The sequence below is a fragment of the Delphinapterus leucas genome, chromosome 4 (genome assembly GCF_059928025.1).
Source record: "Delphinapterus leucas isolate spDelLeu-1000000601 "Yukka" chromosome 4, BTC_Dleu_Yukka2, whole genome shotgun sequence".
Lineage (NCBI taxonomy): Eukaryota > Metazoa > Chordata > Mammalia > Artiodactyla > Monodontidae > Delphinapterus > Delphinapterus leucas.
Window position 1 is genome coordinate 119285718 of NC_143132.1, and position 22032 is coordinate 119307749.

At 41.9% G+C, this 22032-nt stretch overlaps 3 protein-coding genes across 17 annotated transcripts in view; 2 read left to right on the top strand and 1 right to left on the bottom strand.

Annotated features, from left to right (window-relative positions):
• Positions 1-2353, top strand: part of GPR87 (G protein-coupled receptor 87) — a 38298-nt gene extending 35945 nt beyond the window's left edge. For all 15 annotated transcript variants that reach the window (XM_089910998.1, XM_089911002.1, XM_022582768.3 and 12 more), the window contains one exon: positions 1228-2353. In XM_089910998.1, coding sequence (XP_089767124.1) covers positions 1228-2270 — 1043 coding nt within the window. In that variant the 3' untranslated portion in view covers positions 2271-2353. The remainder of the gene's footprint in view (positions 1-1227) is intronic.
• The window catches only part of MED12L (mediator complex subunit 12L), a 359593-nt gene that overhangs the window by 166486 nt on the left and 171075 nt on the right, over positions 1-22032 (bottom strand). The window lies entirely within an intron of this gene.
• P2RY14 (purinergic receptor P2Y14) overlaps positions 7749-22032 on the top strand; it is a 69265-nt gene continuing 54981 nt past the window's right edge. Inside the window, exon 1 of the mRNA XM_022582776.3 lies at positions 7749-16844. The gene's annotated coding sequence lies outside the window, so the exon portion shown is untranslated. The remainder of the gene's footprint in view (positions 16845-22032) is intronic.

Consider the following 22032-nt stretch of genomic DNA (forward strand, 5'->3'; position numbering starts at 1 on the left):
TCCCAGGAACAGGCTTGTCTTAGTATCATGTGCTCAGTTACTGGCTGGGAGCAGTCCATGCAAAGCATGGCATCAGCAAGAAAACAGTGCTGGGTTCAGAACACTGAGCTGGAGTTGCCCATCAATTACACTCCCTGCAGTAGGAGATCTGAGAGGCCCGTTCTCATGGCTGTCAGGCAAATCCAATGTTCATAAACCATTTCATTGATTATATGATACAGTGGTATGGTACAGGCCTTTAACAACACGCACTCAAAATTCCAAAATAGCAAAAGGTTTAAAATTTCCATATTCTCAGCACAATACATATAATCTAGACTTGTAAATTAAAATAGGTACCAGACTGCAATTATTTTCAATAACTGTCCTCCTTGAGAATGAATTTAAATATTAATGACAATTGTTCCTTTTTATTTCTCTTCCTAACGATGGTCCCTAAAGTTTCTTAAGTATTATAAAAAAAAAAAAAAAAGTCACGGACAAAAAATTCAAAATGACCTGCTAGTTTTACTCTTTCCCAATTCTTGATGATTAAATAGCTTAAAACTAAGAGAGAGAAAAAGATATTTCAAAGAGCCTGCCAAAGACTGCACTAAAAGAATAACCACATGCTACCATTCTGTTACATAAAATTCTAATTTTCTGCTCCCAAATTTTGTTGATTCTATTTGTAAGGATATCAAACACTGAATTAAAAATCTAATCAAGATAATTTTCACTGGTATATTTATTTTCATTTTCAAACAGTCAGCATAGAGAGCCAGAAATTCACATTTTACTCATGGGACTTGGGGGTGGGGGATTTAGGGGTGAGGTCACCAGTTCTTTTTTTTTTTTAATGTTTTTTCGTCTGTTTATTAAAGTATAGTTGATTTACAATGTTGTGTTAGTTTCTGGTGTATAGCAAAGTGATTCAGTTCTATATATACACACACACAAACACACACACACACACACACACATTCTTTTTCATGTTCTTTTCAAGTATGGTTTATTACAGGAAATTGAGTACAGTTCCCTGCACCATACAGTAGGACCTCGTTGTGTGAGGCCACCAATTCTTTAGGCACTCAAAGTATTCACAGTGCAATAAACTGGAGTCTTTAAATTACTAAAGACATCTTTTAACTAGCCCGAAACGGCAATAGTTCAGCCTGTGAGGAAGCCCAGCACTCTGTAGGGCATGCATCAAAGCACTGAAGTGACGTCTCCCCGCTTCTCCTACAGATAATGAGCTGCACGGTCCAGGGAATCACACCCCAAGTAACACAAGCGATGGACCCGGAAAGAACACCACCATTAACAACGAATTCGACACTGTCGTCTTGCCTGGGCTTTACCTCGTCATCTTTGTGGCAAGCATCTTGCTGAATGGTCTAGCAGTGTGGATCTTCTTCCACATTAGGAATAAAACCAGCTTCATATTTTATCTCAAGAACATAGTGGTTGCTGACCTCATAATGACGCTGACGTTTCCATTTCGAATAGTCCACGATGCAGGATTTGGACCTTGGGACTTCAAGTTTATCCTCTGCCGATACACTTCGGTTTTATTTTACGCCAACATGTATACTTCCATCGTGTTTCTCGGGCTGATAAGCATTGATCGCTACCTGAAGGTGGTAAAGCCATTTGGCGACTCTCGCATGTACAGCATAACCTTTACAAAGATTTTGTCTATTGGTGTCTGGGTGCTCATGGCTATCCTGTCCTTGCCAAACATCATTCTAACAAATGGTCAACCAACGAGGGAAAATATTCATGAGTGCATGAAACTTAAGAGTCCTTTGGGAGTGAAATGGCACAAGGCCATCATTTACATCAACAGCTGCTTGTTCGTGGTTGTGCTGGCGATGCTGATAGGATGTTACATAGCCATATCCAGGTACATCCACAAATCCAGCCGGCAGTTCGTGAGCCAGTCCAGCCGAAAGCGAAGACACAACCAGAGCATTAGAGTGGTCGTGGCCGTGTTTTTCACCTGTTTCCTACCCTATCACTTGTGCAGGATTCCTTTCACTTTTAGTCACCTGGACAGACTCTTAGATGAATCGGCACATGAAATCCTATACTACTGCAAAGAAATGACGCTTTTCTTGTCTGCGTGCAACGTGTGCCTGGATCCGATAATTTACTTTTTTATGTGTCGCTCATTCTCAAGAAGGCTGTTCAAGAAATCAAATATGAGAACGAGGAGTGAGAGCATCCGATCACTGCAAAGTGTCAGAAGATCAGAGGTCCGCATATACTATGATTATACTGATGTGTAGGAGTTAAAGGCCACCAGGGCTTCTCTTGTTTGTCGAAGTCGATGTGTACAAACTGTAAATAAATTTGTCTTTTGATTACCCTCGCTTGAGCCCATCGAAATATGGATGAAAAGAGAACTGAGATGATATGAAATTGGGGTATAACTTGGAACTGAGAAAAACATTAAGGCATACCAAAAAAGTGAAATTAACAAGAGGTGGTGTGTCGCTGAGTGGCAGGGATCATGGCTCAAGGTTGAAGGAGCAGATTACAGGTGCAGAAAAGGCCACAGCAATGCCAGCGCACTGCAGGAAATGCTTCCAGGAAATGCTGGTGCTCTGAAGCCACTTCTGAAAGAAGAGGAAGTAGAGGGAACTCTATCTAACCTGGATCCCTAAGATTTGGGAAAGAAAATGCTGTTTTCAACACAGCTCATTCACTGCAGATGTAACTGAGTAAATATGGATTGCTAGGTCTTTCTGTCATTGTATCTATGGCCCATACACAACCTTTAGCCATTATCCCCTGTCTGTGTTTATTTATGTCTTATGCATATGAGAAAAACTTGCACAGTGCGGGGTGGGGTGTAGGCAAGAAAGTTCAACTGTGTTTTTTTTAAGCAACGCGTTTGAAAGACTTAAGTCAATTAACTGATTTTAAGCTTAGATTATTTCAGAGAAAAAAAAAAGTGTGACCAAAAAATAAAAAAAAACGAGTATTAAGACAAGTAGATTTTGGATAAAACACTCTGAACTTATGTTTGACATTATTATACCCTATGCTGCATTTGAATCCTCCTGTACTAAGGGTAGAGGAGAGAATGTGAAGGCTTGGTTAATAATCAAGTATATATAGTTTATTCAAAAGCCACTTAATAGTCCTTATTTTAGAAAAACTAGAGTTTTAAAATAGTCTTCCTTTTGAGCTATATCCCATCATTAATAGGGATATCATTAGTTTAAAAGTAACACCTTCAGTAGAAGAACAGAGCTCAATAAATCCAGTCAAAAACGACTGAGTAGCTTTTAAAATCTTAGAATAGTTTCTGCTTCGATATAAACCTTTGAGCCTTCATTCTTTTTCAAAGCCTTCAGCTGCTTGACCACTGACTAGATGCCTGATTTGTTCCTAACACTCAACAAGGAACCAGGGGAGCATTAAAAGACCAGGAGTGAAGGCACGTTTGCTGAGGAAAAGGGAACATTACCGGTTAATGGAGACAAAGCAGACATACACATGCAAAACAGTGCGATATTTTATTTAGACTCTTGTAAATGATCTGCCTGCTTAATTCTAAAAAGCTAAAGTGAGCAAAAAAGAAGTCAAATATCCCACTCAAAAGTGATACTACCCACTTCCGTGTGTGTGTGTGTGTGTGTGTGTGTGTGTGTGTGTGTGTGTGTGTATTCTGTTAAAGGCATGTTCACCTCAGAACATAAAAACTAATAACCTACCATCTTTAATAGCATCAATGGCTCCATTTGGTGCTCTGAAATTTACCAAACCCCAGACTTCATTTAATCCTCTAAAATTCAGGCCTCAGTCTAAGAGGTCCTTAAAATATTTCAATCCCACTTTCATGTTTCTAAAATTGGATTGCTGTAGAGTTAGTGGGTACATTTTATGTAAGGGTGGATTTATTCTCTGAAATTACATGATTAAATCAATGGGACATCTTAAAACACTGACTCAGGAAAAAAATAGAAAGGATTATCCCTATTTTTTTAAAGCTATATTACCAAAACATCAGAATCATACTGCTTGTTTTTTACACCAATGCTCACATTGTGGTCACAAAAATTACTTATCCAGGCCAACCAAGAATGAATCATTTATATAACTAACATAATATCAACAGGAACGGCATAAAATATTGTGCTGGTGTCATGAGTTAATACAAACTACTGCATTAATACTGAAGAAAACAAGAATTCTATCTGACTGGTTTTTAATTAATTGATAATTTGGAAACAATCTTAAACTTGAACTCTAAAATTTCTTACATGGAGCCTTTGGATTATATTCAATATTTCAGGACCTTCTTAAGGCAGCAATAAATAACAAAGTTATTCTTTATTTTATGCAAATGAGAAACACATTCAGATACTTTCAAAAAGAAATTTTTCTATTACTTATAAAACTTACATGCAGAGAAACTAATAGAAAATCTTCAGTAGATTACTAACTCTGTTATATTCATTATGCCATTCATACCATTTCCTTCTCATTTCCAAACAGTATACCATAATTTTTTTCTCAACTAAAGCTTCAAGGGAATGGTAACAAGGAAAATCCATAAATTTAGGTAAAAAAGCCAAAATTGTGCATAGAGACAGTACAACCTAAACCACAAATTTTATGATCATTTTGGAGAAATGTGATATATATGCAAAAAATAAACAAAAAAACAACAAGGGCAAAATAAAGCTTGGGGGGGGGGTCACTTAAATCTCATAAATAGAGAGTTTTCTCCCAGACAGAACACCGCAAGAAGACAGCTATCGAATCAATAAATACTTACTAGGCACATACCATGTAAAAAAAAAAAATGTCTAACGTTATATTTACAATAATCTTTGGCTATATCTAAGTAAATTATAAAAGTAAATATTTCTTAAGATCAAACATTTTCAAATTTCAACATAAACATCTGGTAGATGCTGACTTAGCTCCCGTCCCCAGCCCTCTAGCACCATCTAGTGGTAAAATTCATGAAACAACTGAAGAAAACGACTCCTGTCCTATTTACTGCTTGCGACTGACTACACAATAACATGGCCTAACCCTTCCCCCCTCCCCCGAGCATTCCTTCAGTCATCTCTGATGCTAATGTACACCAAAAACAGTCCTGGAGCTGCCCAGACAAATGTATGCTGGAAATGTTTAAAAAAATAATTAATACCTATAAGAAATTATCTTACAGATGTTAAAAAAAACTAAAAAGGCTGCAACATACATGGATTTCACAGGGAAAATGGAACAAATACTGGCTGCTCTTTCTTGACATACAAAAAAATTTTAATTAAATATAAAATGATTTTTTAGAGTTTATTTATTAGAGTTGAAGGAGGAGGAATAAGATTGTCAGTGTTAAAATTTTTAACGTATCAAGAAATGCATGGGATTCAAATGGCAACTTTTATTGTGAATATTCTAAAGTTTTTCTTATAAGCTACAATAACAAGAAATCATCTAAAATGATTTTTATAATGGTGTAATGTGTCTATCAGACCACCTCTCTTTTCTTCTCCTCATTTGAAAACGCAAGATATGGAACTAAACTGGAAATTCCTTTCTTTCAAACAGCTTCATTGGCAAGAGTTCTTGATAAAGTGGCCAATTTCTCTTTGAATAATGCCAGAGAATATCCACCGGTTGCAGCAGTTCTCAGAAATGAGCCACACATCTGATTAAATCAGTCTAGCTTATGAACAAGAAGCTAGAATTAGTCACCAGACCGCCCAAAGCTTCCAAGTCTAAGTTTAGGTTTAAATGTTATAAACAAGACTTTCCAACAACACTCTAGGCATGTTAACCTGGACACACATATAAACACACAGCATGTATAACGAGGGCTAATAGATTTAGTATAACAAACATGACTCAGCTCCTTAACCTGTGATGGTTTTCAAATAGCCCTTAGAAACAGACCTTAAACATCCCATCCCATGCTTGTTACTACTAGCCCAAACCAAAATACTTTCAGTAACAGTGAAGCCATCTGTCAAGTATCAAAAATAAATATCTCTGTGTTTCCTCAAAAAGCCTGAACCATATCACCAGTGTCTTTAGATTTTTATGTGCTGTTTCATGCAGCTAGAGAAATGCCACCATTAAACACAATGGGAAAATGAATAAATATATAAGGACATGAATACTGGGCAGAACACTTACATGATATAAATTTGGAATCATCTAGATCAGGGCTTCTCAACCCCATCAAACCCAGTGCACTCTTTCTGTGGGATGTATCTCAACCTATTTTTAGTACAGTGATATGAAAGCCAGACATAATGTAACCTATCTACACACACAGACCTCACTTTGCACGGTAGTGTGGGACCATAAAAATATGGACTGCATCGCTTTCTCTACCTCATCCAAAGAGGCTCCTTAACCCTGGAACTTCATTAACAGCATCACCATCCACCCAGACACCTGAACTGGAAATTCTGAGTCATCCTATGACCCCTCTTGCCCTCACCCCTATTAGCAGCCCTGCACCAAATCTTGCAGATTTGCCCTCAGATGCAGTGGGCAAGCTAGGCCTCCACCCGGCCTGGCCCTGCATCGGGCTTGCCTCGGGCCAGGGGAGGCTGTGTCATCTCATGGACCAGCAAGGACCTGGGAGCACAGCAAACCTGGCTCCCACCTCCCACCGTACGCCCAGCTGAGAGGAGAAAACAAACCAACTGCACCACGATTCTAAACTGCCAGCACTGCTGCTAGAGGCCTCAGGTTCTCCCTTCCGTCCCAGGCCCTCACATACTCTTCTTGCCTAGTACTTTTAACACTCAATGGTTATTTTCTAATGAAATAAAAATAGCTAATTTTATTGGGCACTCCCTACACAGCAGGCATCGTTCTCAGCACCTGACCTGCATCAACTACCTTCATGCCCTTGATAAACCCCTGAGGAAGCACCAGTATTACCCTAACGTTCTCAAGGTCACACAGGTCAGAAAAGCTGTTGCTGGGATCCAGACTCAGGCCACCTGGCTCCAGAATTTCTGGCTTTAACCACGGCTCAATACTGAAATGAAACGCACGCCTCAAGGTATTAATGACACGACCAAAAGCCTTGCCAATTATTTATGTTACCGAATGCTAGGAGCACAAACTATTTCACCACTGCAGATAAGGCTGGGGTTGAAGTTGAGAAGCACCCTTAAGCAAAGCCTCAATAATTTCTTTACTAAATATGAAAGATTATACTCACTATTAAGAGAACATTAAGTTAAGCCTATCAATCACACATATTTGATCATTTTATTCCCTTATAATTCAGATGAGCATATAGTTCAGGATCAAAACCTAGATAACTTTTGAGAGTGCAAGTGTCACGTACTGAGCTGGCACGGGTGTAAACTGAGACAGTGCGGGCAAACCCGTGGGCATAGCGCATCTGAAAATTCGCGTCTACGTTAGGATTGCGTTACCCAGTTAAACAAGCAGCTTAGGACAAGGAAAAAGGGCTCAGGGAATCCAGCCATTTCATCAGCGAGAGGCCCCACAGTGAAGCTTCTTCCATCCAGTTTACTAACACAAACTGGGAAGCCCTGGATGCTGGAGGAGCAGGTATTCAACAAAAATCTCTAACGGAGGTTTCCTGGGTGGGTGGATAACGGTTTCTAGGTTAGTGGTCGCTGCTAGCGGCTTTGTTCAACGCCACAGTTAAGAACCCAGCTCGCCCAAGTTGAGTATTTTTATTTGCCTTGGCTTCCTGAAGGAACACATAAGCTAAATTCTAGTTTAAATTCTCTCTCTCCTCTACAGCAAAACCATCACAAATCTTTTGTCCCACTATTAACGACTAAGTACGAAATTTATGATTGGTATGATTTCAACAGGATTTTAGAGAGGGAGGCTGCATTTGTCCTTCCAACACACAGGCCTCCGTGGAGACAACTAAACAAACAGGCTGGTCAGGAGGCTGGGCCACTGAGGGCACTGACGTCACCAACGAACTACAACTCGGGTTAGATAAACACCCCCTACAGGAAGCCTGCCAGGCTCCTGAAGGAGGAGTAGAACATGGGATCCGAACGAGCCTTCCGGTCATGATGGAGTCACACAAGTGGAACCATCCGTCCTCATTCAACCCACCCCGTGATCCCTGGCAACACGCACCGCTGCTCCCTGAACAGCTCACTTGAGGACTAAACACAGAAACTTGGCCTCACTGATTCTTCATTCTGATGACGCCAACTGGTCCATGCAAAACAGTCTAAGAATCACTGCTGTGCTCCAAATATGAACTAAACAGGTACGTAGCTCTCTACAGCATTAATGGCCTAAAACCACAGAAAAATTTCTCGGTCACGCTGCCAAGGAAACTAAATTGCCAAAGGGGACCACACGACACTTGCGCAAAGCAGAAGCACATACAAGTGTGCTTTAGCTAACAGCAGTTTGCTGCACAGAGAAGAAGACTGAGTCTACAAATTTCAGGTGTGCTTAGTCTTGGGTGGGGTGGGGACAACAACAACAAAAACCTGCATGAGCTCACCCACAGCATTCAGTTAACGTCAGGCAAGTTCGCTGAAGTCTCCCCACCACAAAACCTTCCCCCCAACATGCTAGCGCCTGCTCTTCACACATCACGCAGCCCGAACAGGCGACATCTATTTGTCGGAACAACTCTGGGAAAGTTTATCTAACCGATAAAAGGTTTATCTAACTGATATCGAGGCACGGGGAAGTCATTCTGCCCTATATGTGAGCTGACTTGAATTTCGTGCTAACAGAACAGCCTGTTTGTGGCCTATCAAACATACACTGTATATCTGCTTTAATTATTAAAGAAAAGGGTGCACAGACCAGAAGTAAAGGCCCTTGTTAAAAATAAGGATTAAATTCTTCCCTTCCTGGGGTGCCAGTGTTGGTCCTCCTTCCATGACAAGACGCCCGTTCCAGGGGCCAAGGCCACACTGACTCACTGTGTACGTGCCGATCTTTTTTTGGAAACCATGAAGGAATGTATCCCTGACTTGTTTTATGTGCTCTGTTCTGAGAAGACATAAAACTGTGCTGAAAACCACGTTTCTCCAGAGCAGTTCCTCAGGTATCTGAGAGGCTGTCTCCTGGGCTGTAGTCCTCAGTTTGGCTCAAATCAAACATTTTTCTATTCCTGTAACAGATTATTATTTTCTATTTTTCTATTCCTGTTACAGACTGTTTATTATTTTCATCGACATAATAAAAATGAAGTATTCATTCTCTATGAGTCTCCTTCCGGCAGAAGATTCTCATTCTAGCCGAAGCTTCTCTCAGTGACTTCTGAGGGCTCACTTTCCTAACTTGTTCTAACGATTTACTAAAATAGCTGAGCCGTCAGAGTGCTAAGTAAATAAACCGTCTTATAAAGCAGCGCGCAATCCTCTAAGGGACCCATCCTAGTATGAATCATTATGCAGGTCGGGGGTCCAGAAACCTACGGAAGGAACTCAAAAGTGGGCAGATACAAATGAGTAGATGATTTGATGCCACTGGGTTAACCGTATTTAAAAATTTCCACAGTCCTTGTTTTCAGATTAATTCCATCGTCTCTCTTATCTTTACCTACAGGACCAGAGCATACAGTTGCGGGATATTCCCTGTCTCTCCCCTGTGTGTTTTGGTAACACACATTCACTCAACAAACATTTCTGAGACCCTGCTATAGGAGTGGGCACTGGTGAGACCGAAACAAGCCAACCAAGGCAGCCACTGCCCACTCCAGCTGAGATTGATATAAAAACATAGGCCATGTGGGAAGTATATGAACAATGCCAAGATATCAGGGACACGCCCAGGGACAGTGACAGGTGAACTGAGTCTTAAGAGCAGTATGGAAATAATGAGAAAGGATACATTTTGGAGACTCCGAGGGATAAAAGAAAATGCCCTCTGGCTTTATGAGCACCCTTCCAAAAATCCATACATAGAAGAGGAAATACATGCACTGAGATTTTGTTTTTGTGACTATGAGTTCTCAATTTTGACGCTTTGCTAATATCATCAACTGAAATTCATTCTTTCTGATTCTTAAGGTTAAACCCAATCTAATATTAGCAACACAGAAAACCTGTTTGAGCAATTCAACTAATTGAGACTAGGTATTCAACTCATGACTCAACGTCAGTGCCTATTTCAAAGTGAGGTTTTTGTTAGCCGTCCACAAAATATGTAAATATTGCACATATCAGTTCTTTTTATGAACTGTTACTGGTGCCAACCTTCCAGAAGGTGGAGCTATCGTACCAGACATTTGTTTCTCCAATAACTCTCAGATAAAGGTAAGCACACAACTGCCAACGAATTTCCGTGCCTGTCGCTCATTTCAAGAGGTTAAAATAAACAAACGAAATAGCACTGTTTTACAGTACAGTGACTAATTATGTCTTAAAGACATAATTTCTGCCACGCTCTTCCACTACCTTAAATCAATGCACTGACTTTGGCAGGATTTGATGCTTCACATAGAGAAACACAAAAAGGCATGTCTGCATTCCATGTTTTTCTACCAGATCACACTTTTTAAAGCACGTCTTCAATTACTGTATCACAAAGCTCGAAAGTGTCATGGTACAGTGAATTATGAACGCCTCACCATGACGATCAAGATATCCTCACATTATGCCCCACCCGCCTCGGCTGACTTTTCTTCCCTGATGCCTTAGCTTACACCGCTCTTTTCCTCCCAGATTGACTTTCACCCCATTCTAGGCATAAAAGAGCCATCATTTCAGACACCAGCTCCTTCACAGATCCTTTTCGAGGGCAACTTCCAAACTCACTTCCTTCCTTCTTTGTTTTTGGCCATGAGGATTGAACTCTGGGCCTCATCAGTGGAAGCGTCGAGTCCTAACCACCGGAACTCCAGGGAACTCCCTAAATTCATTTCTTTTAAATTTCTCTGCACTTTCCTATAATGTTTCTATTAAGCCTTGTACTAAAATTCTCTGTATCCTTAACCCAGTATATCTCTCAACGTCCAGTGGAATCCTTTCTGCAAACATAACCCCCTCTCCACACACACACACACACACACACACACACACACACACACAACCGCTCTAAATCACTTGTCAGCAAAGCTTTAACTTTTTTAAAACAATGTAACCCAGTAAAGAGCTCCTGAAGTTAAAATAGATTCATTGAAAATGTCCATAGCTATCTAAATGTCCATCAATAGGGACTGACTAAATAAATTATGGGATACTGCAAAGCTATGCAGGAAAAATGGCATAATTATATAGGGCTAACGTGAGTAAGTCCCCAAGACAGCAAGTGGGAAAAAGCAAATTGCTCTAGTGTGGCTAACCGTCCAGTGAAGCAAGTGGGAAAAACTGGGGATAAGGCAGTAACAATAAGGTTGTTTTTGTACCTAAAGAAAAGATTTTGGAGTAAGGAACAAAATAAGACATTTATAGAAGTGAAGTAAACCAGCTTTTAAGGCAGCCGTTGCCAGGCTGGATGGAAAATGACTGGAAACGATAACAGACCTTGGAGGATTCCCCGAGTTAGACCCACTCTATTTGCACACAGATACACAAGAGACGTTTATATATAACCAGTCTTGTAACTGACGAGGCAGAGTCCCGCCTGGAAGCAATGCTGGGGAAAGGAAATGTGTGCATGTGTGAGCATATGGGATGGGGTGGGCTGGGGGTGACGGTCATACCCGGTTATGTGGAGGGTTCTGAGATTAATCAGGATGAAGCCCCGTGGTATTTTAATCCTAGGGTTCCACAAAGGGAAATGGGAATACATTGAGGAAACAGAGAACTATTCGGCATAAATCAAAGCATCAGAGACAGTAGGAAAACAAAACATCGATTATGTTGTCTTTTTTCCTTTTTGGAATCCTGGAAGCAGGAAATATGCCCTCTACATATTATTATTACTAATACTACTACTATTATTACCATCATCATTAGTATTTTATTTATTTTGTATTGAAACTGGTGTCTAGTGTTGAATAAAGCCACGTTATTTGCGTCGTAAATCATCAGAACAAAATACCTCTTTTTTAAAATACACAAAATAGGATCAATAGTTTGTCAAGGTAAAATATTTTTGCAAACATTAATAAGATACTTATTTCCATTTCTAATAGAGAAAAAAATGTATACAAGCTAATCTTTACATTTAGGCATATCCACAAAATGCCCAGCATAAATCTCAAGGAAATACAAAATGGTTGCAGGGCCAACTTTACATCCTGCATCGAAATATGTCTAAGTCTTTCACAGATATGCCCAGGTTTCCACAAGCTCCACACTCTGGGACACCTGAGGCCAGTTTTTAATATCTGGGTGACAGGGTGAGTGAGGTGCATAAAGAAAGGAAGACTCCACTCCTAAAACCTCCCGGCTAAAAAGAAGGAGTAACAACAGACAGTGTAAGGACAGGTTTATATCATTCACTGACATCCAATAGGGAAAAAAAAAATGATCAGAGAAGACAGGCTGAAATATAAAACTCAACGCCCCAGGAGAAGTCAGACATTCTTGTGTTTGCTACATAAGCCCCTGATGATATTCTCACTTCCTCCTTGGGTTTCACCGAATCTGTGGATGTTCTAGCCCTAGTCTCTGTCTCAAGGTCTCCCTATGAATCTCTCCTCTCTCTGATCATCACAACGTCTGCTCTCAGGGCACAGGGTCTGCACGGGCGTCCAAAGCTATGGCGGTAACTGATTAGGGCCAGGCAGCTGGAAGGAGCTAGACAAAACAGGAGGCAGGACATCTGCCCGGAGGATAAAAGTTCCTCCAAGGGCTGTAAGATCAGAGGCTCCGAAACAGCAAGGCAGGGAGGCTCACACGTGGCCACATTTCTGACTTACCCAGACACTTTTGGAAATATAGAATTCTGAGCCAGAAACAAGGACTCTGACTGGTTCATTTGAAGCAGGGTCTTGGAATCTGCATCATTAAAGCTCCCCAGCTGGTGTCAATGACCAGTCAAAGTCTATAAACAATGACCTTAAAAGAGTCAGAACTGCTTCAGAGTCCCCAGGTGAGCAGAGGGCAAGGAGGACCGCCTAGGGGTGAAGAGGTGGTAGCCTCAGGCTTTTCTTAAAAGCCTCCCAAACATTTGAAGAGAAACCACAGGACGTGCCCCTGCCCTGCTGGCAGTAAGCTCCTATAGCCAAAAACTCTACTAAGGCAGACACTCTGTCTTGAAACATGCAATCCTGAGAAGACAAGATGAACAGACAACTCACCAAGCTCCTCCTGGATCCTTATGTTTTCATCTTCCCCAGTTCCAAGGCAAGCACAGCCTTAACCACTAACTCTACCACTCGCCTTGGTATCTATCATCATTATTACCCTCACCACTTATTTGCTGCCACCACTCTCTTTACCTCAGATTAAAAAATGTCACACCTGCGCACAACCAGCATTTCCTGATGAGAAAATACACTTTTCCTGTGCTCCCAACAAGGCCTGTCCTGCCTAGAGGAGCCGGCTCTCAGATGCTTGATGAATTAATGAACCAGCGTTCACTGTTCACGTGGCTGTAGAAAAGAGCCGCTGAACTGGGGAAGGAATCCTAAACTCTGAATCTAAACTCTGGCTGCAAAGTCCAGCCCAGCTACCTCCTCGCCTGAGCAACTTCGTTACATTCTCCCAAGTTCTACTCTCTCATCTGTAAAAATATAAACAGCTGTCCCTCAAATGGTTCCTGTGTAAACTGGCTGTGACAGGATCCAATACAAAGAAAGCGCTCCTCAATCAAGTGTGGGAAAGGATGTGTATCTGTGCTTTGATCCAGTCCTCGCAGACAAGTGTTCATCTGAGTCCCCCGGCGACCTGCCGATACAACTGCTATAAAGCAGAGGCCACGAACCGGCTTCCCACGAGCCAGTCAGTCAGTCAGGTTCCGTTTCGGCCCACAAGACATCAGGCCTACACAATTTGAAAAGTGTCTGACTTAGACGGCACGTGAAACCAGAAGAGACATAAAAGTGCAGTTGAGAGCACGAGCTCCAGGAGCGGCTCTGCCAGGGTCCGAATCCCAACTCCAGGGGCTGTGGGACATCTCTGTGCCTCAGTTTCCTCATCTATTAAGAAAGAGGTGGAACCCACCCAGCTCATGGAGCTGTTGTGAGAGCACAATGAGTTAAAACACATAAACACAAAAAAGTGTTTAAAACAGGGCAATCACCACTTGAGGTTCTGACAACACTGGCCCATCCACAGAGGAGGCAACATTAGACCCTGACAAGGTCTAGCTGAGCAGCTGCCCCCCCACACCCCTGGGTGGGCCATGAGCTCTCCACTTCTCCACCATTCCTCAGTCCCCAAGGGTCTTACACCTGCTCTACTTCACTTGTCTGGCAGGACTACCTGCCATCGGGTTGACCACCTGTAGGGCTCTCCCTTTGGCCTTGGACTTTGCAAATGCTGGTATCAAGAGGAAAACAAGCAGATCCAGTGAATATAATTTAATGGTAATTTCCACCTGAGTCATGCTGCATACAAACATGGGGCACCCCATGGAGAAGGCAAGAAGCACAAGAGAGCACGGGGACAAATAATGGGTGTTTCTGAGACCGTCAGAATAAACAGAGCCTCCTGCAGTAAGTCAGGGAAGTCTTGAGAGCCGCAGTTCAGAGACTGCTAGTGCCAAATCATCCATTTCATCAGCATAATGTTTACATCTGAAGGACTCTGCAATGTGCCCTGGTAATCGTCCTTATGTCTCTTTGTCCTTACATGTATTTGCCCACCAGATCTCCTTGCAAGCTGAAGCTAGCAAGCCTCTGTAGGCAAACGGGTGCTCTGAGCCCCAGGGGTCAAAGCAGCAGCCAGGACTCTATGGGCACCGGGGAGGGAGGGAGAATGGGTGCACCCAGGCAGAGCCAAGTGGGAAGCTTCCCTAAACCAGCCCTGGGTCCCTCGGGGCCTCCGCCGAGTCTATTAAGGATCAGTAGTGACTACTGGGTTTGTATGTAAGACTCAAAATAAGCAAATATGCTTCATGAGGGAAGGGACCTGGGTCTGATTTAGTCACTACTTCATCCCCAGTGCCTGGAACACAGCCCATTACACAGTAGGTGCACGTAAAGTACCTAGAACAGCACCTGGCATATCATAAGCACAGAAATAAGTACTACTGACCACTGTGACTGCAAATGTACGTCATGTTTTTAAGTCAAATTGAACTTGACACGTTAAACTGTGAGCCCACAATTCGGCCGTGGAACCACCTGAGAGAACACACCTGCAATGTAGCAGCCTAATAAAGAGCCTTCCAGGGCAGAATTTCTTATCTGGTTCTGAGTCACACATGAGGGATTTGCAGCCCAATTCTGAGTACTTCCATCTCTAACTGCACACGATTTTTCAGTGGGAAAGACACTGGAGCACTCCTTGGAACATTACAAATTATATCATACAACCTGAAAGAAACCCAAAATACAGAGATTTCCTGCCTCTCACTTTCCAAACAGTAACATTAGCAGCACACACTTAGCGAAAGATTAACGCATGATGAGTTTATCTGAAGTCCTACTTGGGAGCTGTTGGGTTGCCCAAAGAGTTCGTTTGGGTTCTTCCATAACATCTTACAGAAAAACCGAAACGAACTTTTTGGCCAACCCAAGATTTGTCAGTAATGCTTAAATATGGAAAAATTAATGTGGGAAAAAAAATAACAATAACAGCACCTCTTATCTAACAGATGGGGTCATGGATGCCAGAATGCTTCTTTACTCAAATACTAATTCCACATTTTGGGGGAGCCCCGCTCACCACCTGTTTGTTACACCGTGTGGCCGCTGACAAGGAACGGGGAGCAAAACCTGCCCCCCCCCCACAAAATGTGTCTCTTAGGCCTGCTAATTATTTTGAGCTGGAAACAATCCAGGCACCAAAGACTCAGGAACCTTTGACCTACCCCCCTAACTGCCTAAAAGAATTTAGGTAGAGGACCTGTTCCAGGGAGGGAGCTACCACTACAGGTACCTACAGTATAATATGAATTAGGTGTGTAGACAGGGAGGAACCTAGCAGAATTTGTTTGTTAAAATGCCTCTGGGGGTCCCCCTGTCTCTGTACAGGGTACAGCAAACGTTTGTTTACCAAACACTGGCTCTTCTTTCACCTTCCTATGAATTGCCTCCCCCCCTTTGAATTACCAGACCACTAACCTCAACATCTTCTCTTGTCTTTGGTTGAAGATGGAGTTTGAGGTGGTGGCTTCTGCCATTTTGGTGAGTTACTCAGTTTTCCTGGGTCTCTCCCACGTACACATGTTATTAGACTTTTTAGTTGGTCTCATGTCAACGTAATTCTGAGGCCAGCCCCAGGAACCTAGAAGGGTAGAGGGAAGTTTTTGTCTCCCCCACGAGAGCTTCCTCTTAGGAGAGTGTGGTAGCTACAGCCACGTCTTCCTACCTCAGTGACCCCACCAGCTCTCCACCTTTTACCACATGTTGAATTTGGCAAATGGCAAAGTTTACAAAGAAAACCTGCTGAGGTTGTTGCCTGGCTGTTCATTTGCCGGATGACGTGGCGACGTCGGGGAGAAAAAAAAAAAAAAGTAGAAAAAAGTTCAAGAAGGAAAAAAAAAAAAAGGACCACGCTTTTTTAGGGATCGCTGAAGGAAAGGAACTAGCACGGAGGCCAGCCCGACACGCACGGAGATCCAAACATCTCTCTTCCTCCTTGTTTCCATTTCCCAACCTTGAGTGAGCGCTAACTGACCAATTCAGCAGAGTGATAGCTGACCGACTATCTCGTGGTTTCTGTCAAGTTCCTGATTTTCATCTGTTCCTGAAGACGAGCGAGAACTCTGCCTAGAACAGTCTTAACCTGGAGCGTCCACTGAGACATGTTCTGAAATGAATGCTGTTTGACTCACAGATGAAGGGCTACAAACAGGTAAGGAAACAGCTTTTCCATGAAAGAACATCAGGGTGTGTGAAGGGGGCATGAGAATGCAAGAGGAGAATTCTGGGCTAGGCGGCAGTGGTGCCGAGTACCACTGCACTGTCCCCATTTCTCAGTAAGTTACTTTGGGTTTGAGAACTATAATTGGTTGATATAGTAATATATTTGCTCGTGCTGGTTTGGGGATCCAAATCTGAAATTTTATCATCGATGATTATTTAGGATTTCCGACTGTGGCTGTCAAAATACATCTGTGATGAGGCGATATCAGAGAAAATGCTTAAAAGGTATTCACCCAGGACAAACATTTCAAAAGCTTGTAGATATATATCAAAATTGCCTCTAAAAACTGCAAACTCAATTCTGACAATAATACCTATAAGTCAGTGTGAGTATGTTTTGGTTGGCCAGTTCATGTAGGCATAGATATACAGTTAGTATCTATTTGTACATATATTTATATAGATAAAAGCTTTTATCTTTGTTGTTCTTGGGATAAATTAACCCTATTAATACCTAGTAAAGTATGTATTTACCTTGAAAGTGAATCACAAACATCTATCCTGTGCATAGCAAAACTTTAAGTTCACATGTTAACTTATTATGGCCTAGGACTAACCAGCTAAATTATTTAAAATACTTTAAACATTATAAATTTATAGGACACACAGGGGAATTATCGCAGATCCACACTGTCAGCACAGTGAACCAATCAGAAATATTTTTTTCAAGCAAGGATGCCTAATTCTATGGGGAAAGTGAACCAAAGGTCACACTGGTGAAACAGAAAATACTCTATAGCTTGCATATTTATCTTCCTAAAACTTACAGACTTGAAAACAGCTTTGGCACTAAAAAAAAAAACCTAGATAAGTTTAAAAAAATAAATAAATAAAACAATGTACTCGCTCTAAAATATCAAAATAACCTTTTATGATCTGTGAACATAAATAAATTTTATACTTCAATAAAATCTATAAATACACACATAAAAGTATGCACATATATACACATTACACACTGGTAATATACACATAAACTGTAGATTGTCGTGTCTGTTACAGCCTAGTAAGGAAGAAATGAGGGGACACCAAGATACTCAAAGCGTGAAGACCCAGGAAGGGAGAGTGGGCAGGGCGTGGGGAAAAAAAACTACTGTTTGCTGAGATGTGCAAGTGCCCATTTCACACCTGAGGAAGCAGGCAGACAGGAGGTAACCACCCTGACCAAGGTTACCCAGCTGATATCACAGTGAGCCTGAGCCCCTGGGCACAAGGAAGGTACCTGCACCCCACAGGGTTTCAGTCAGCCCAGCCTTCCCACTGCTACACCCCTCCCGGCCCTGCCACGCTGTCCCACCAGTCGCCAATTGGCATGTCCTTCAATCCTCTTCAACTACTTTCATCCTCAATCATGCGTTCGTAGGACAGTATTTCTAATTCCCTGGTGAGAAGAATGTTCAATCTAGTGTCACACACATATACTGGGGAGAAAAATTACTCTGAAAACATAAAATTATAATTATCCTTGACATATTCAAACAGGACACAAAAGGGGGAAGGAGACAGGAGTAGAAAAAGACAGTCTCTCAAAATCAGGAGAATTTTGGGGGGGTGGGGGGGGAGACACATTAAAACAGCTAATGGGTACGCCAGGCTGCAAAATACTAAGAAACCACCCTCCAAGAGGCCTGTCTACCAAGCTCCTGAGTCCCATTCCCCTATTTGTAAAACAGTGATGATATTAGCACAAGACTACTGTGAGATTAAATTAGATATTATTTGTAAAATCTTTAACATAGTAATGTAGAAAGTTCAGTGAATGTTGGCTAACATCATCATTGCTTTCACTATTATTACAAAGACTCATTTAATCGAAGCAGGTGTGTATGAAATTACATATCAGACCACTGGAAAGCATAATTTAGACATTTCAATACCTCTGTAGACCAAAACAGACAGATAAGATATAACATAAAACCGTTTACAACAGTGCCTGTCAAACTTTGCTACACATCAGAATTACCGGGGGCTTGTTGAAACGCATATCCCTGGGCCCTACTCCGCAACGTTTCTGATTCAGTAAGTTGGGGCCAGAGAATCTGCATTTCTAACAAAGTCCCAGGTGATAGTAATGCCGCTGATCTGGGGGTCCACCCTTTAAAAACCACTGATCTACGGTGAATCCCACATTCACATCTGCCTGACTAATAAATCTATCTATGTGTTTCTCATTCAGTCTAAGTCAGTTAACGAGAGGGCAAAATAATGAATAAATGCTTAAAAAGCAAAAGCACCCCCCATTATTTTTGATTTAAAAAGAAAGAGAAACAAACAGATATTTCCCATTAGATCTATGATGTTTCTGAAGTCAACTGCTGAACTGAGAAATATTGGAGGTTTGGGGTTTTTTTTTCCAATGTACAAAGAGCTAGCATTGTTTCCGTAGTTAGGTAGGAGTCCTGCATGACGCAATTCTAGCAAGTTCACTTAGTCCAATGTGACAAAGCCTGCAGAGTACTGATGGCCCACACTGGTGGCACATGGTGAAGCTGTGTTTCCGGGTCAGACTGTGCCAGTTGGAACAGATGCACCAAGAGCAAGAACCCTGGCCACATTTTCTCAGATGGCTCCAGCAGAGCCGCTGGTGACCCACCTTGCTTTTTCAGATGCAAAAGGAAAGGGCAGAGGAACACTGTTGCCCATAACAATGTTCATTCTATAAAATGCCTCTAGAGTGAATTTAGGTGCTGAGGCTTCCCCAAGCCAAAGTCTGTATGGTAAGAAACCAGAAGTCATGTTTCTTCCATTTGGTTTCAACATTTCTTTGAAGGTTAGGTTGGTACCAGGGAGCTGTCTCTGGAATGCCAAGAACAGACCAGTCCACAGAGACACAGGTCGAAGCCAACGCAAGTTTTTTCTGCCGTCTCCTTCACGGGTATCCTCGTTTGCAGAGGACTGTCTAGCGGAAGAGGACTGAACACTAAGGAGAGTTTCTTTCAACTGAAAATTACATCCTCAGCATAAGAGTGCCATGCCCGTCTAGGCAGAGCAGTAGTTCTCAAAAGTGCAGTCCCCAGACAAGCTCCTGCATCAACATCACCAGTGAACTGGTCAGACATGCAAATTTTTGATCCCAAACCTACTGAACGTGAAACTGTGGGGGTGGCACCCAGCAGTCTGTGTTTTAATAGGCTTCCAGGTAATTGTGTTGCACGTGCAAGTTTCAATTCCATTGGGTAAAGTGTCACTAAGTCCTGAGACAACTCTAGTTTTCACCCGCTTTCTGGCATAATGGTAAACGGTTCCCCCTTTCTACCTCAGAAGTGTCCTGGTTTGGACAATAAATTACATGGTCATCCTTACCCTTCAGGTCGGATGCTACAAAGGGGTTTCATTGGTTGGATTCTGTTTACTGCTTGGGATTTCAAATTAAGTGTATGTCTGCTACTACATCCTGGTACTAAACCCATCGCTGCCCTGAATGCTGAAAGATGCACTGCCTCCTGAAAGTCTAGGGATCATGGCTACAGAAACCCATTTCAGAAGAAGTATCCTATCTTTACCAAAAAAGTACCCACCATCAAACTATATAAAGTCTGGTTTAAATTTCTAGCATGTGGGATCAAGTCTCCTCCATCAGGTCTTTAAAATCCTTTTTACTAAATCTTTTGGTTCCTCTACAGGGAGTTTTCTTTTCCCAACTAGCACCCGAGAAAAGTACAAACTTAGTAGGAAATTTACTACTCGTCTTATTTTTGTGGTAATAACTTGGAAATATTAATTCACAGAAAAACCAAGTTTGCCACAAAGTTTCTCAAGCCACCTGTTCTTTTAAAGGCAGAGTGAAATATTGGTCATATGCTTTTGGATCTGATACATTTTCCATTCCTTTGAAATCTTTTGTCTTCGCTCAGCCTAAATTAAATTGCTGGCTTTTTATTCTTCACTGAAGTCTTCCATCTGCTGTTTCTGAAAAGCATCAAAGGCCTCAGGTATCATGTTCTGACCCTTTATCTTTCAGATAAAAGTCAGAGAGGGGTCGGTGGCTTCTGCTCAATTATGTAACATCTGCGGTTGAAGCTAAAATCTCAAAGAAAAAAGAGAAAGATCAGCTGTTTGGTTTCTCAGACTTGGCCCAAAGGAGACTGTACACTTTGGTGTGAACACTGGGAAAAAGAATCTGATTCTCAGTCTTCTAGGATCACACACTTATTTTTATCACGTGATTGGACTATAGGTACAATTTACACCAAGCCGACCTGAAGTGTGTTAACCTTTCTTTTATCGTGGGGGAGATACCTGGCTGGAAAGCAGGGCCCACCTGCTGCTTACAGGCACTTCCAGCCCTAAGGTCAAAGGCTGGTAAATGAGCTCGCAGGAGGCTTCATCTAACGAATGTTACCATCCTGCTACAGAGGATAAGCAAAATCTCCTTCTCATTCTAGAGCTATTTCAGTCATTCATTCATTCAACAAACACTGATTCCTTACTGTGTGGCAGCCACGATTCTAGATACTGGAGATACTCTGCTTCCAAGAGTCCCTCGCCTCAGGGAGCTTACATTCTAATAGGCACAAAGACAACCTTTCCCATCGGCAATCTTTCTCCTCTAGGAAGTGGTACTTCTTCAGTATGACAACAATCTCTGGGCCTATTTTAACTTATTAGGTTACATTTTTATTTTCTTTAGAGAGGTTTGGAAGGGATCCTAATCTCATCAGAAGCCAACCAACATGTACTGACTTGATCCAAATCTCAGACCTAACCCTGGTAGGAGCTGATCGCCCTGAACGCACTGTGATGAAAATGGAGTATGGGAAGCAATACTAAACTCAATTAAATATCCTAGGAGGTGGCCCGTAGTGTTTCATATTCTCTTTCCTGGCCCCGAAACTGCCAACAATGTTTCTGCACAAGGATCTCACCGCTTCCTTCCCTACTATAAATATCTCTGCAAGCACCATCTTTATAGAAGTGAAAAAAGGAAGGGAAAGAATATGCTCTGAGATGAAAAGAAAACCTAAAATGTAAGATTAGCTGCCTCTGTATCACTGAGCCTATGAAGAATGTGAAATCAGTAGTCCTTGTCGCCAGGGCCACTCAGGCAGGTAGCCGGTTAACCAAGAAACAAGACTATGTAGGAATCACTTTTAGAAAAGGATAAATACTTCCTTTAA